Source organism: Molossus molossus, unplaced genomic scaffold, assembly GCF_014108415.1.
Source record: "Molossus molossus isolate mMolMol1 unplaced genomic scaffold, mMolMol1.p scaffold_m16_p_1, whole genome shotgun sequence".
Lineage (NCBI taxonomy): Eukaryota > Metazoa > Chordata > Mammalia > Chiroptera > Molossidae > Molossus > Molossus molossus.
The window spans coordinates 227,791,040-227,808,365 of NW_023425344.1; the positions used below are offsets into that span (position 1 = coordinate 227,791,040).

Consider the following 17,326-nt stretch of genomic DNA (forward strand, 5'->3'; position numbering starts at 1 on the left):
AGAGACAATTCTCTTTTTCATTTCTAATAATCTGTGCTGCCCCAAAATGGAAAAATGCCCTATCTTGTGATTCACTATATGATTTGCCCCTTCCTCATGGCCCAGTGTTTCGCTTTTTACCCAGTATGATTATGATTATGAAAACTAAGAATCTAGAATGCACCAAGGCAAAGCAGAATGGAAGCAATTACTGCAGTAACTTTGCTTTCAGAAACGGCACAGCATAAACACTGACTGTTCCAAGAAATGGTAAGAGTATTCTAAGCCAACTGCTGGAAAAAATTATCATGGAAACTCTATCCTATACTCAACAGCTGTGATATAGTGGAAAGAATAGCATTTGGAGTCAGAAAACCTGCATCTGAGTGCCTGCTCCACCACTTAATCGTTGTTATGACCTTGAACAAGTCATGTAACTTCTCTTAGTCTCAGGTGACTCGTATGAAAAGAGGGACAATAGCTATGCTTATACCTCACAGCACTGTTATAAATATTTATACTATCAACATCACATCCTCATGGTGGTACTAACCGTAAGAGTCTCCTTTGTTCCTCTGTTACTGTTATCTCTAGTGGAGGACTTACAGTGGAAGACAGTAATTTTTTCCGACCAGAGCCATGTGACTGTTGCTTCTCATAGGAATCTATTGGGAAAAAGATGCATGGGTTAAGAGTAGGAAGATAAGTCTTCTAGATTCAGATAAAAATGAAGCACGGTAAGGCACAGTCATGTAATTACTACAGTGTGTAGCAGTGTGTTCAATGTATAGTTTCAAGCTTTGCATTTACATTAGTAAAGTAAAACTAGTAAATGTCCAGTCTATTTATTCATTTTAGCAATATTTTCAAAAATAAGAAATATAAAACTTAAATCTTACATTCAAATGAACAATGCAATGTTCCTGTGTAGTCAATAAATGTGGTTTTAATAACAGAGGTGAATAATATGAATTACTGAAGAAATAAAATGGTTTTATTATATAGTCTTATGGCTCTATTTCTTCAAGAGGGTTTCCCAGTCTCTAAAGAGACTTAGTAGTACTACTCTCAAATGGTCCAGGGCTCATAGCAAATAAAATTTTCCAACAGTTTTTACTGTATCTTTTCCAACAATTAGGTCTTCATTTTATAAGAAAAAGTGAACATGGAGTAACATCATTGCCATTCTAGTTCATGAAATATCTCCCTAGGTCCTCACTTAACTCTTTGACATCATGTTTTTTATTATTTGACCACAGGAGTAGATATTTTCCTGGTATTTTACCTCTTGGGGAGCACACTGCTTCATGGAGAGGAAAAAAGGGTAGCAAAGATTAAAAAGCACATACTGACTTTAGAAGGATACATAACAAATCAGTGATACTCATTGCCTCTGGGGAGAGAAACTAGGTGGGATGAGGGACAAGGGTAGAAAGAAGTCTTTATTACATTCCCTTTTGTGCCTTTCAGACTTGAACCTATTTGATTTTACTACCTATTCAAACACAAAACTTAAAAACAATTTATTGGGTCTTCTGAGCTGCTAGTAGTCTCTGCCTGATGGCCTGTGAAGAAGGTATACCCAGGTCATAGAGGCATGTGGAGGGGCGTGTATTTGTGCTGGACGTCATGATGAAATAGCCTAATCTTTAGACACCCAATCCTTATGGCTGATGATATACATCAAATGTACCTTTGACAATGTAAGTAAGATCCACATGTTTGAATTAGTAAAGTGAACTACTACTTTCTTTCAGTAATAAAAGACGCCAAACCAGAGGACTTCAGCTTAATTTTTGAGACATACAATTCATTTTCCTCACAACTGTCACAGTTAGAAAAACTCTTTCAGTTATACTAATTCTGCTGAGGAGTCTCAGATCTCTTCTAGTCTCAAACAGATCCTTACCAATGATAAGCTGCTCCAAACGGACACGCTCATGGGCAGCATGCTGATCCACCAAGACTAGCAAATTTCCACCTAGAAGATTATCAAGGATTACTGAAGTTTCAAATGATCAAATCAAGATTAAAATAATGTGTTGAAGGAGAAAAAGGTTAACTCAAGCTACTTAACAAGGTGAGTATAAGAGAAACATACTGAGTAGTAGTAACACTGTATCTTATTTCCTAAAAAAATGAAATTATGGGGAAAACAAATTTATCTCTGATGAAAAACTCTTTAGTTCATTAGTGCTTCGTTTATAAAAGAAGGTTAAAGCCCTGCACTTTCTTTTTTTAAAATCCTCACCCAAAGACATGTTTTTATTGATTTTTAGAGAGAGGAAGAGGGGGAGAGAGAGAGAGAGAGACATCAATGTGAGAAGCATCGATCAGTTGCCTCCCGTATGCACCCCGACTGGGGATCAAACCTGCAACCTAGGTATGTGCCCTGACCGGAAATTGAATTCACAACCTTTTGGTGTACTGGACAACACTCCAACCAACTGAGACACTTGGCCAGGGCAAGCTCTACATTTTATGCTTTAAATACTGATTTTGCTTTATTAATTCAAATTTAATACAATGAAGGGTCATTAAACAATACACTATTATAATCAGTTGACCTTGACTTGCAAGCTACCCTGGAACCCATGAAGAATGTAATTCTACTATACTATAGATCAGAGGTCAGAAACATTTTTTCTATGAAAGGCCAGAGAGTAAATATTTTAGGCATTTGGGATACATGGTTTCTCTAACAACTACTCAACTCTTCATTTTGTTTTTGTTTTGTTTTTTTAATCCTCTTTTGAGGATATTCTTCCATTGATTTTTAGATATAGTGGAAGGGAGGGAGGGAGAGAGGGAGAGAGGAAGAGAGAGAGAGAGAAACATTTATATGAGAGAGAGACACATCCACCAGTTGTCTCCTGTATGACCCTTTCCAGGGCCAGGTGAACTAAACCACAACTAAGGTACAGGCCCTTGACCAGAATCAAACCTGCAACTCTCTTTGGTCCTCAGGCCACCGCTCTAACTGCTGAGCCAAACCGGCCAGGGCTCAACTCTTCATTATGAACCAAAGCAACCATAGACAATATGTGAATATTGTAGTTATGTCCCCATAAAACTTTATTCATGTATAATTTTAATGTGTTAAGAAATATTCTTCTTTTGCTTTTTTCCCCAACTACTTCAAAATGCAAAAACCATTTTTTTTTTTTTTTATCCTCACCTGAGGACATTTTTCCATTTTTTGTTCAGATACAGTGGGAGGGAGAGAGAGGAAGAGAGAGAGAGAGAGAGAAACATTGACATGAAAGGGATACATCAAGTGGTTGCCACCTGCACGACCCATCCAGGGCCAGGGACAAACTGCAACCGAGGTACGTGCCCTTAGCGGGAACCAAACCTGGGTATCTCTGGACCGCAGGCTGACACTCTAACCACTGAGCCAAATCGGCCAGGGTGCAAAAACCATTCTTATCTACCTGGCTGTACAAAAACAGGTGATCGCTGGACCTGGTCCACTGGCTACAGTTTGCTGTGATTTACAATCAGGCTTCTCGAACTCTGATGGGCATACAAGTCGCCCAAGGATCTTATTAAAATGCAGATTCCAATTTAGAATGTTAGGGGTGGGACACAAGCTTCTGCAATTCTAATGAGCTCCCAGGTGATGATGCTATTTACAGACTTTGAGTAGCAAGGCTTTAGAAGCTCAAGTGCAAGAGACGAGGCAGAAAGTCCTGACCCCAAAAGCCAAAACTAATCTTTTTCTCATTGACAGGAGGACTGATTCTCACTTACATTACTACATTTTTTTAGCTTGTAATGTTAATACTTTTGGCCAGTGGGTTGAGGTTTATTGCTATTGATTATATTGAAATAAAAGTTCTCCTCTTGAATTTGATCAAAATAGATAATGCCTGTTTCCCCTGTTTCTACTGAAGATGAAAACAGTGTTTCTATGAAACTATCAAATCCATGGCATGAGAGCTTAAGATTTAAAGAAAAAAGGAAATAATTTTTCTGACTGCATGTTCAACCACAGGAACAAGTCCCAAAATGTTGAACTGTAAACTCCTTTGAGGATAGGAGGAGTTGCAGCTGGTTGTGATGAATACGGAACATCCTGTATTGGAATAAATAATAAATCGTGAGAGAGTGAGCTCAAATTTGAAACTAGAGCCAATGTGAATTACCAAGAGTCAGTGACCCTAAAAAAATCAATCCTGTAAACCGCAGAACTTACATGCATGTATGCGTAACCAATGGACATAGACAACAATGCTGGGGACGGGGCGGGGGGGTGCGGGGGGGATGGCGGACAGGAGGAGGGCATCAATGGGGGGAAAAGGAGAAGCATCTGTAACAAAAATAAATTAATATAAATAATTTTTAAAAAATCAATCCTATACCTGATTCTGGTGGAATGGTTTATAGTCTACATAGTGTTCACAACCTTTTTCATTCCTTGAATGAAGCAGAATATATGAAGGTAATTTACTAATGCTGGAAGCTGTATTTTTAATATTCCAACACAACAGAATACAAGTTTCATATGGGCAAGGATTTCTGTCTGTCAGCATGTGTAACAGCAATCAGGTACATAATAGGCACTGGATAATTATTTACAGAATAAATGAATGAATCTTTATTCTTTAGGGTATCATGACTAAACAACTGTACTTTACTGTAGGTGGAAACAATCAATAAAAAAAATGCCAATATATGACAATAATTTCACTATAATTTAAACAATAATATATTTTTCCATTACAAAAATATGTGTTAATTTTATATTAAAATATAAGTAAGTCAATTATAGGAATAGGTTTCTTTTGGTATTCATGAGCAATAGTAAAAACACATTTTGATTTAGAAAAATGTATTTATCTAAGAGTACTCTTTGGTGGCAACTAACTAATACAATGATTATATAGAATCTCAAGAGAAATTTAAATAGTTCCCTTTTACTTCTTTGAACATCTACAGATTTTGTGGCTACACCCATTTCAGGTGCCATTAGTCAAAATTTGGGTATTTTAACAAAGAATTCCAGGTCATTGAAACTTTAGAAGAAAATTGATTCATTTTCTAGAAGCAGTAAAACTATAATTTGACCTTCACTAATTCCATATTATGATCATTATGACAGAAATTTGATTAATTTGCCTTTGATCTATCATGACATTAGATAAGTCTCTATTGTAAACAGGACAAAAGGGAATATTCTGAAATAGAAAGAGAATGATCTGCTTTCAGACTTGAGAAGCACTGGACTGCAGGTCTACCACTCTGAAGCCAACTCCTCCACTTGTGCTCAGGGCTCTCAGCCACTCAGGCTTTTCCTGGAATGTTACAGTATCAAGCACTGTAGACATGCTCAACAGTCTCCCAGTTTAAAGAAAAAAGCCTTCTCTCACCCACACTCTCTTTCACTCCCTGTCTTCCATGTCACAGATTTTTGAGTCTCCTTGCAGTCTCTATCAGCTTCCTCCCCTATCTCGGAAACAGTCTCACTCGAAGTCCCTGACTTCTGCTGTCACAAAACTAAACAGATAATTTTGGTGCTCGTCTTACTTAACCTCTTGGCAGGATTTATATAAAGCCTTGGCTTTGCCACACAACCTTCGTCTATTTTCTTCCTATTTCTCTAGCTATTCCTTCATAACCACGTTTGCTGATTCACCTTTTCTGACTTGCTGTTAAATGTTGGAATTGTTCTAAATTCAGATCTCTTCTTACCTTTCACTCTTTTCCTGGGTAATAAAAATACTCTCCCAACTTCAATGACCGACTTAATGCTGACAACTCAGATTTATATCTCCATGTCAGAATGCTTTTCTAGTCCCAAACCTATTATAGCCAACCACATTCTTGACATCTCTTCTTGAATAGTTTAAACAGATTTCAGACTGAACTGATGATGTTCACTCGCTGCCTGCTTCTCATCGAACCTCATGATGTCCTGCAACAATCATCCACTCAGTTACGGAGGCCAGAAAACGAGGAGTCATCTTTGATATGCCTTCCCCATATCCAATCCATCACCAAAACTTGTTGACTTTATTTCCTGAGTATCTTTCCAATGTGTTCACTTCTCTCTAGTTCACCCTGGTCCCAGCTATACTGCGATATCCTCGTAATAGTCTCTCTGCAGTTAAGAAGACTGTACCCCCACACCCAATCCATTCTCCACACTGCAACCACAGCAATATTTTCAAACTACAAATATGATGTAACATGTGCCACTGCAAAAATTACATCAGAAAACCAATTAAAAAAAGAAAACAGAAAGCTTTCAATTGTTTCCAGTTGGTGTTGGGACAAAGACAAACTTGTAACTTGCATTTGAAATCAGGCCTCAGCTTACTATCATTCCAACTGCACTTGCCCTGCCTCCCCCCACTGAAGGAGAGGAAATCGCAAATTGCACGTGTTATTCCCTCTGCTAACAATACTCCTCTCTCTCTTCTGTGTCTAGTTAACTCATACTCATACTTCCAGTCTCATTTTCCCAAGAAAACCTTCCCTGACCTCCCTGACTAAATCAAATCTCCCAATACAGGTTCTTACAGCATCTTTTTTCTCTCCTCCATAATACAGCTAGAGTTATTTAACATTTGTGTAATTATCTGTTTCTCCTCCATGTATTTTTTTCCCACCATTGTATCCCTAGGATCTAATACAGTCCTGGGCATACAACAGGCACTCAATATTTGTTGAATGACTTAATATTATTTATAAAATATTATTTTCTTATTAAAGCAGGCCCCCAAGAGATTGTATTTAACTTTTGATAAACATAGTATAGTTCATTATATAAACTTTCTATTATTATAAAGGAAATACATGAAAACATCATTTAAAAGTCAAACAATATAAAATATTTTAAAGAGTAAATCATGAAATTCTCCCCTTTCTCACTCCCAAGATAACTACTGTTTAATAGCCCAACATGTATGTCATATATATGTATGTCATATATATATATATGTTTATAAAACTAAATGTGCTGTAAAACTATCATTTCATGCCTGGCCAGAGTGGCTCAGTGGGTTTAGTGTCATCCCATGGACTGAGAGGTCCTACTTTGATCCCTGGTGAGGGCACATGCCCCAGGGGTGGGGGGGTTGCGGGCTTGATCCCCAGTAGGGGTCATGCAGGAGGCAGCCAATCAATGTTTCTCACTCTAATGTTTCTCTCTCTCTAAAAAAAAAAAAAAAATTAATAAAAATATATTAAAACTAAAATTTCATAATATTAATTTAGATTGGTTTCCCCTAATCTTTCCAAATCACTGCAGTGGTATTTTATATAAAAATAGAACCGTAAAAGGAGCCTGTTAGAAGAGCAGCTGGTTATTAGTCAAGGCTAAACTCCATTCTTACCTGCTTCACCATTCTCTTCAGTCTTAGTGCTCATTAAACAGGCAATAAACTTGTTATCCACTTGCTGGAGAACCTGGCATACATTGAAATAAGTGGTACAACACTAAATAAAAATTAACAAAGGCTTATCTGTATAGAAAGAGACAAAACTGTACTTAATTTAGAGTTGTTTGCATTACAGCTTTCATATATAAGACTGAGCTAGGTGCTGATGACTGAGGGAGTCATCAGGAAGGATAAAAGAATGGGCAAGCTGAGTGATCAGAAAACATAAAAGGAACACAGACGGAGGCATCTAGAGGGACATGCTAACAAAACTTTAGAGGAGACTTGAAATGTTCCCAACAGAATAACTCATCTTAATGGGTAATATAACCAGAAAATTATTAATATGACCAGAGAGTGCTAACAAATAGAGCTGAAATAAATTTTTTAAATTTATGCAATGCAAGGAAAAGCATTTTGGAAGAGCTAGTCCATTAGAAGAGTAAGTTAAAAAGCTACCTGTGGCTTTAGACCTTGGTGGCTCCTCGCTATCCACGTACTGACAAGGCTCCCCAACACCCCCTAATCTATACCCTTACCACAGGGCCTATTTCTGGATCAAGTGTTTGCTCTGGTACCAGGTCAAATATGCCAGGTTAGGAGTTTAACCTAGATTTGCCTAACCTCTGAATCTGTTCCCATACTGAAAAACAAGGAAACAAAGACATCCAGAGAGTGGTGTCGAGATAAGGCAATCTAGAAAAGCAGATGAGACAAGAGGTCCCTCTTGTTAATGGAACTCCCCAATCTAGGGTCTCCAAAGCCATGTCATTTGTAGCATCACACAATAGAGGGTTGTTTAAAAAGGGACACTGTTGCACATTTAAGGACAATGTCTCTGCAGTACTTAGTTGATTTATAAATTATTGTCAAAATATAAAGTCTATATAAACCTTAAAACTATAAGCCTGAATCCATAATTCATCTCTCCAAACCTGCTCACACTATTAAGGACATTTTTTTCTTTGTAATTAATTTTAGTCCTTTTCTTTTCTTCTGATGATAAAGTTCCAGTAAGGTTTTAAAAAAACACATGTGCTTTGACCAGGGTGGTCTACATCATTAAACAGATCCAATTTCACAAGAGTTAGTCTAGCTTAGGACTTATATATATATATATTTTTTAATGAGATTTCAAAGTCAGTCTTTTACCTGCATCGAATGAATCATATCTTTGGTGAAACGATAAGGATATAAGATGTTGTGAATCTTAACTGCTAGACTTTCAGCCTGGCCACTGCTTACATTGACAGCAACCTATAAAGACCCAGCACAAATATCATTTAAATTAGCTTATTTATGTCTTACCAAAGATCTCAAAGTGCTTTAAAAAACATTCATTTTCATAGAGACTATTAGAGGTGAGTAGAATTCAGAGAACTTACAGGAATTCAAAAGGCTCTATGGACAAAATTACTGACAAAATCCAATATTATTTCAGAATAACAATTTTCTAGTCCCCATAATCAAGTCCTTAAAGACATCTTACTGAAGAATCAATAATTAAATGCTCACCTATTCCTCACCCTCATTATAATATACAAAGTACATTCTGTGATAACCCACTGAAGAGAAAACATATTCAGTTCTAGTGATAAACTGTTCCTCCAGTAGAAGTTTCACTACTTTATTTAATGATAATATTTTTATTCTCAACACCCTAAATACTCTGCCACAGCTACAAGTCAGGGTTTTTAAGAGTGGTAAACACTTTCACTATTCCCACAATGATTACGTATGTTTAATACAAAATTAAAGTGGAGCTCCCAAAATGCTATGAATTCTGATTCCTCGTTTCTACAATAAACATTACTTTCCAAATAAATTATTTGGAAGCATACCCACTTTCCATTCACAATTACAAATTAGTATAGTCAGTCATGCCCATACCCAACTTAAATAAAATTCTAATTTTAAAATAACAAGCAAAGAAAAACTGCTGCAGACCCACCTCTGGATAACGGGCAAATACTGGATTGTCCCATTCTGAGAACAAAGACTGAAGTGATTCGCTACCAACAGCATCATCCACAGTATCTAGTGCAAAAGGGGACAAATACAGTTGGCATCAAAAGCCTCAGAGAAAAAGCTGAATGGCATCTCATATTTGGTGTGGTGCAGACTCAAGACCAAACTTCGGACATATTGTTCCAACATGCTACAAAGGTTCAGAGTTTGTGGTATCTCTAAATTGTTTTGATCTGTTACTTTTTAAACTAGAGTTGATGATTGTATCTTCTGGCATTATAGCTTTTTCTCCAAACTATTTTCAAGAAATATTTCAAAATACAATTCCAGAAGAAACTGGTTCAAATTAGCAGTCTCACATCTTTCAGTAAAAAAAAAAAAAAAAAAAAATATATATATATATATATATATATATATATATATATATATATATAAATAAAATACCTATTGCCCTGGCTAGCATGGCTCAGTGATTGGAGCATCAGCCTAAACATCAAAAGGTGACAGGTTCCATTCCTGGTCAAGAGCATGCACCTGGAATGCAGGTTCAATCCTCCGTCCCTGTTGGGTGAGGCAACTAATTGAACCGTCTCTCTCACATCGATGTTTCTCTCTCTCTCTCAATCCTCCCCACTCCCTTCCACTCTCTCTAAAGATCAATGGAAAATATCCTGGGTGAGGATTAACAAAATATATATAGCTTTTTTAGCTTTTTTTAAAAAAAGAGTTTTGCTTATATAAAACTACCACAATATGTAGCACAACTCCAATCTTTAAAAATAAGAAACAATTTCTCAGTCACAACACACCACAGACTGCATAATCACTCTGTATTGACCTCAAGTCTGGAAAAGTAATTTCTGATCTACATGGGTACACAGAATTACTTAGCTCTGCTGTTAAATAGGACTGTGGGGTATTTCTGATTCTAGTAAGGCACAGCTGGCACTGATCAAGCTTAATAATACAACTCTGCTTTTTAAAAATTAGGTGGTATGTTATTGCCCCTACCTCTGTTATTCTGTCTCATCATAGTCCTCTCTTTCCGAGCTCTAGGAAGGAAAGGAAGAACAAGGTCGCTTCTAAAAGGATGACACCTGTACTGAGATCCTAAATGTAAAAACAAACAAACAAACACAAAAAACACACACCTAGACATTTGAACTCAAAGTCTAAACTATTAAAAATTAAGTTACATAAAATCTCTTTCTGTACAAACTGAATCAAGGCATAAGGCAGACTACTAAACACTAGATTGAGAGTCAAAGTTCTTTAGTGAAGTTAACTCTGCTAACTTAGGAATCTACCTTAATACTCAGTCCCATTATCCATCTATATCAGACAGAATGAGGGCCTGAAATAGATCACTGATTCTCAATGGGGCAATTTTGCATGGGGACATATGGCCATATCTTGAGACATTTTTAGTTGTCACAACTTGGGTGAGGGGTGCTACTGGCATCTAGCAGATAGAGGCTAGGAATGCTGCTAATATCCTACAACATATCAGACAAACCCTACAACAAAGAATTATCTAGTCAAAAATGTCAATAGTGCCCTGGCCAGTATGGCTCAGCGGTTAGAGCGTCAGCCTGCGGTCCAGAGAGACCTGAGTTTGGTTCCCGCTAAGGGCATGTACCTCGGTTGTAGTCTGTCCCCGGCCCTGATTGGGTCATGTGGGTGGCAGCCACTTGATGTGTCTCTTTCACATCGATGTTTCTCTCTCTCTCTCTCTCTCTTCCTCCCGCTCTATCTGAACAAAAAGTGAAAAAAATGTCCTCGGGTGAAGATAAAAAAAAAAAGTCAATAGTGCCACAGTTCAGAAACACTGTATTAAACATATAGTGGTACTTAATTGTCATCCTTCACTACTTAGTACAACCTTCACAAGTCCCCAATTTATATGTTTCTTATCCCAATATATGCATCTATTATATCATTTATCTCACCATATTATAATTATATTTAGACAGCTATTTTCCCTAATAGACTGTGAACTCCTGAAAGGAAAGTCACTTAATCTGCAATGTGGCAAGTTCTAACACTGTGAAAAATCAATAAATGAATGAAAAGTTATCAATTTATACTCTAAAGTCCAGTAAGATCGGGCTCCAAATTTACCCTCCTTTCTGAAGGACGATAATATTTGTGTTTTAGAAACTATGCTGAATTTGACAGTTTTTGAATAGGGGCAAAACATGATGAAACTAAAAAAGATAAATCTGTTGGACAAAAACTAAAGAGAGATTAATTCAGAATGATAAAATTAAAGTGGGGAGTGAAATAAGGTCACAGAATTAAAGATATATCTATATTTTAATCCTCACCTGAGGATCCTTTCCCATTTATCTTCAGATAGAGTGGGAGGAAAGGAGAGAGGAGAGAGAGAGAAACATCGACGTGAGAGGGACACAGACTGGCTGCCTCCTGCAGGACCCTGACCAGGGCCGGGGACAAACCGCAACCAAGGTATGTGCCTTGGCCGGAATAGAACTCTTGACTCATTGGTCCACAGGCCAACACTTTAACTGCTGAGCCAAACAGGCCAGGGCAGCAGAAGTAAAGATATTTTAAAGAGAAAAACTGTTGGGGCTGGAGACTTGACACAACTCCTTAAAATTACCTTTATATATCCTCTCTTCTGTACACTTAAATGTACCTTTCAACAAGTCATCTTATGTTTTTACATATGGTTCAACAATGTCCTAATCTCCTGCTACATACACATCAGCCATTTCCAGAAAGGTAACATTCCATATGAATGGAGGGTGCTGTGGAGCCATCTTTTCATGGAACTTGTTTCTATATCCAAAATACTTCATTTTTATTATGAAACTCTGGGTCAACATGACCCTCAAAAGTTCATTACAAGATTTGCTAATCCAGAAAGTTAAGTAAGTTGAAGTATTTTTTAAACATCTAGATTTATTTAACAGGAGCAGATGCTTACATTGAGTATGGCAGCCAACCAAGATTTCTGCCTTTGTTTAGCAGCAGCCATCTCAGTTTAATGTAAACCAGTTACTTTTTATTACTATATCAGAAGCAGTTACATTTCAGGAAGATGAGGTGCCAGTTCCTTGGATTTACCTCTGATAAACACTCAGTATAAATCAGAACATAAAACTACACAGACTAAAAAACATATGTGTCTTTAAGAGCAACCTGATAGTTTCAGGAGCACATTGAAAGAAAAGGGTTTTCTCCTAATTAATACTTTGAAAGTTACTACAGTGATTATTTTTTTCACAAGAAAAAACAAAAAAACAAGCACAATGAAAAATAAAGGTCTTATTTAATCTTAAATCAGAGCCTCCTGCCAGAGATATTAATCCTAAAGAATTATAATTTGCCATTACATTCATGTAATTTACGTTCTTTTGCAACATTTAAGACTTTTAATAAGGATGCACACTTAATGTTTATCCTCCTGATGCAAAACCAAGATTATAGCCAGATGGGAATCAGCTTTACCATCTCCCGACATCTGGCTCCAAACACACTGCCAAAACAATGTCACTTTTAATGTTGACTTAGACCTGAGAACTCAGAGACCTAGTCTAGGCTCTGATGTAACCTTGTGGTATGATCTAAAAGCCACATAATTGTCTTCCTGAATAACAGCTACTTATACAATAAACAGATCAAGTGGATTAACATATGCATTATAACAAAGTACATTTGAAAAGTAAAGTTATGAAAGTACATATTTAACCTAAATTCCAGGAAATTTATGATCAAGTCCTATTTTCTAATAAAAAACAGTAACAAAAACATATATAGAGAGTACTGTAGTGAACTATAGATTTTTACTGGAAAACCTAGGATGATTACAGGATCATTCTGGCTGTTTACCTGGGAGCTGCAGAAAATAACTTCCAGAAAAATACTATGCTGGCATTGCAGGTGCCTTTACATTTCTAGGAGAGTTTTGTGTTTAGGAGAGAGGGGAAAGGGCTAGGGAAGCACAGTGGATCTTCTCTACTATTAATAGTACCATTTCATTAAAAACTGTCTTACCCTCTTACAAATATATACACCCATAGACCCATATATGTACCCTTCCATTCAATAAGTCTTTTACTGTACTAGATTTAAATAGTATTGGACCTAGAGAATCTTCATATACCATAAAACATGTTTTATAATTAAACTTCAAATTGTTCTACCTGCGGAGATAACCTTCAAAAGCATTTCATGCCAATGAACACAATATATACTTACCATTCTCAAGTATGACATCCACAGCCACAGTTGTCAGGTCCTTAGTACAAGCAGCCTGAATGTCTTCAGTAGGAGCAATGAATGTGCTAAGTCCCGTTATTTTGTTGATGTAAACCATTCTTCCCAGGGCGACATCAAAATGCTGCTTCCAATCCAAAGAACATGGGTTTGACTCTTCATTTTCAGAACAAGTTCTTGCTATAGATTCCTCACTCTGAAAACAAGTTCCATTTGGGTTGGCTGTGGAATCATCTATGTGACTCATTAACATTCTACTGGGAGAGTTAGGACTTCCCATCTGTTGTTCTGAAGCTATAAGAACATCTGAATCTTTACTAATAACTGCAGAATTATTATAGGGTAGTACCAAATTTGTTTCTGGTATCACAGAGTTCTCTGTTGTATTGTTGTTAGAATATGTTTCACTATCTTTATTGAAAGAATCATCCTGTGTGACAGAGTCTGACGTTGGGATCATGACACAGTCTGTTTTTTTATGCTTGTTTTTAAATAACGTACTAGAATATAGGGATATACCACTGCAAAAGTCACTGTCTTTCCTACTGGAATCTGATTGTGGAAGTTCAATGAAATGACTCATCATCTCCGTTATTTGAGAACCTTTCATTTTGGATAATTTAGAGGCTAGTGATTCAGGTGACTTCTCAACATCCAAAGGTTTTCTGTTAAAATGACATAGATCCTTTAGAGTTATAGGACTTTCTCTTAAGCAAGGCATCTGTTGTTCTAAATGGTCCTCTTCCTTGGAGAATGGAAAGTTTTCTGAATCAAGGATGTGACTTACTGGTTGACAACAACTATTTGAATCATTATGTTTCACAGTAGTGATTTTACACATATCAGAGTTGTCTAGGTGGTTTTTGTCTCTCTGTGGAATGTCAAGTTCAACTTGAGGACTGAGATTGGTAGTGATTTCAAAATTATTCTTTTCCTCCACTTCTATATTCATAGGATTTTCAACCTTCCCATATTGTCTCTTAAACTTCTCTAAAGATCCTAGTTGTGAATTTAAGCTTAGCTTCCTAGGAGCTATGGGTCTGGAGAAACCAATCAACTTATCTTTTCTCTTAATACCATTTGAAACATGCCTGCATGTGGTGGGTAATAAGCCACCCGTGTGTGATTTTTTACTACCTTCCTGAAAAATAGCAAAACTTTTATAAGTTGGTGTAGGTTTGTTCTCTAGCCTATAACTCATATTTGTTCTGCACAATTTTTTGTTGGGCAATTGAACAAATTCCGTACTTAAAGTGCTGGTTAAATCTTTGATGTCTGGAGTCTCAGCTGAATGGCTTGTTCTATTTCCAAATGTTTCCTTGGCACTCACAGGTCCAGGTTGAACACAATTTTTAAATAAATGTTCTGTTTCAGCTGGTTTAGTTTGCTCATTTTGTACCACATGAGTTATAAAGCCAGTGGAACATAATTTAATTTGGCCATAACTAAAAATGTTTATTCGTCCACAATTACCAGGTTCTTTTTTTCTTTTCTCTTCCTCCCCTTGAGCACTATGCACTCCCAGTAATGTTGTCTCAAAAGGCAGAGGTTGGCATCCCATTTCAGTAGGAGCTTTAAATGTCTCTAGTCGATTCTGAATTCTGTTCTTTTTCAGGATGTTGGCAGCCATGCCATTAACAGTAGTACTTACTTTCTGTATTTCTAGATCTTCTCCACTCTCCTCAAAAAGATCTAATGTCTGAAAAGGGCTTGACATTTCTGAACTGGTTCCACCTGGATTTTCTGAAGAGTTAAGTTCCAAGCAAGATTTTTTATGTTTCTCATTTTCTCCTGATTCTGATGCTTCAGCTCTCTCTTGTTCTAAGATCTTTGATTCTGAACAAAGGCTATCTTTGTTTTGTAAAGTTGACTCTGTCATTTTACTATGACCTGGGCCATCTGATTCATAAGTATACAAAAATGAATCATTTGTCTTTTTTCTGATAGCTTCTGAATTCCTAGAATTCTGTGTGTTTATAGTTTCCATAGCTTTTCTTTTTACAGCTTTTGATTGCAAATTAAACATTTCATAGGAATCCAAAACATTATTACACGCTTCTTGGAAACTGACTTTGTCACTCTTCTCATCAGAGTACACATGCTTCTGAAGAGTAGCACTAAATAAACTAAAATCATTCTCTTCACTAAATTCTTTAATGTCTTCACCTGATAATTCCATAAATAATTTTTCTTTCTTTAAAAACATTTTCAGTCCTTCCTGAATGCAAACCAAAACAGTATCCCAGTTCTGAAACTCAATCAGAGATTTTGCTGGCTCCATACACACATCATATTCACAGAATTGGCACTGCATATTGATTACATATATCCCATGGAGTTCTGGGTTAGACCGATGCCGAGGACTTGAATTCATTTGCCTACTGGCAGAGCCATTTTTTGGCTTGCATATAATACTTTCTTTCCTTAATAAAAAGTCAATGAGTTTATGTAACTTTGTCCTTAAAACTAGCCTTTTGTTCACAAACAAAAACTGCATATTCTTATTGTAATGGGCTTCAGAGCTGATATAGCCACTAAGCTCAAACTCCTTATATTTAAAATTTATTTCTCTTAACTTTTGGGACTTACCTAGTCCATAAATTTGACAAAATCGGGAACATATGTCTTTGGTTTTAGGGAGCTGAAGAACCATGGAACCAGAAACATCATTTCTCAAAGAGAAAGAAATGGAAGGGTGCATGAGTGAGAGAGCTTCTATCCTCTGCCTAATCTTCTCAAACTCCAGTCTAGGATCCATGCATTTCCTCCTTACAGGTAACTGATAAAATAGGTTATATACTGTTACTGTTGTCCCAGCACTTGGTCTAGTCAAGTTGGCTTCACATGCTTTCAGGGCTTTTCCATTCTGAAACAGTTTCACAAATGTTTTCATTGTCCCATTCTTCTTAGATGAAATTTCCACAGCACTGGCCATGTCAGCTATACTGGCCAAGGCCTCCCCTCGGAAACCATAAAACCTCAGATTCTCCAAGTCCTGTACGGAGTTGCATTTACTAGTGAAATAACGATTTCCCACCTTGTCTACATCATCACTCCCTATCCCAAATCCATTGTCTATCACTTGGATTTGGAAGATTTCCATGTTCACCCTCACAGCCACACATTTTGCTTCAGCATCAATACTGTTGAGGGCAAGCTCCTCCACACATTGGCCTAGGGAGCACACAGCCAAACCAGAACGCAATTTGGCTTGTACTTCAGCTGACAAGCACTTGATCATGGCAGGTAGAAAGCTGGTGAAAATGCCAGGCAGTGGTTTCCTTCTCTGACTGTAAATAATTGCCTTTGGGAGAAAAACAAAACACACACGTATCAAAGCTTCAGAGTTAAATAGCATTACCCATTTCTCTAAAGCATTATGAAATAATATCATTTGACGTAAATGAAATCTCTTATTAAACCACATTGTAAAACAAAACAAATTATAGCTCTGATCTCTAGGCAGATCACACAGCTCAGGTTTGACACAATGGACTTAACATCTAAAGCAGCCCTGCTAATTTCATAATTTTCACTGACCCTGTCTAAATCCCACATGCCCAAAAGTGAAATCATAATCACATTTGAAGTTGACCCATAAAGACAGTGTTCAAAATTCTAATCACTTCATCAAAAACAGATGCCTAAATTCCGCAAACATTAGCTTAAAAAAATTATTCACACAAAAAAATCCAAGCTAGTTTCATAACATTTATACATTATACAATAAACATGACTTAGAAAAAAAATCA

At 36.8% G+C, this 17,326-nt stretch overlaps 1 protein-coding gene across 5 annotated transcripts in view; it reads right to left on the bottom strand.

The window, feature by feature from the left end:
* MLH3 (mutL homolog 3) overlaps positions 1-17,326 on the bottom strand; it is a 38,362-nt gene that overhangs the window by 19,931 nt on the left and 1,105 nt on the right. For 3 of the 5 annotated variants that reach the window (XR_004959707.1, XR_004959706.1, XM_036263177.1), the window contains exons 1-7: positions 13,557-16,895; positions 10,344-10,442; positions 9,316-9,401; positions 8,517-8,621; positions 7,320-7,392; positions 1,889-1,960; positions 533-644 (exon numbers count right to left, since the gene is read on the bottom strand). Coding sequence is in view for 2 of the 5 variants with exons in the window: in XM_036263177.1 (XP_036119070.1) it covers positions 533-644; positions 1,889-1,960; positions 7,320-7,392; positions 8,517-8,621; positions 9,316-9,401; positions 10,344-10,442; positions 13,557-16,815 (3,806 nt within the window). In the remaining 3 variants the exon portion in view is untranslated. Of the gene's footprint in view, positions 1-532; positions 645-1,888; positions 1,961-7,319; positions 7,393-8,516; positions 8,622-9,315; positions 9,402-10,343; positions 10,443-13,556; positions 16,896-17,326 lie in introns of those variants that run through there. The other 2 variants (XR_004959708.1, XM_036263197.1) reach the window with 1 other exon arrangement.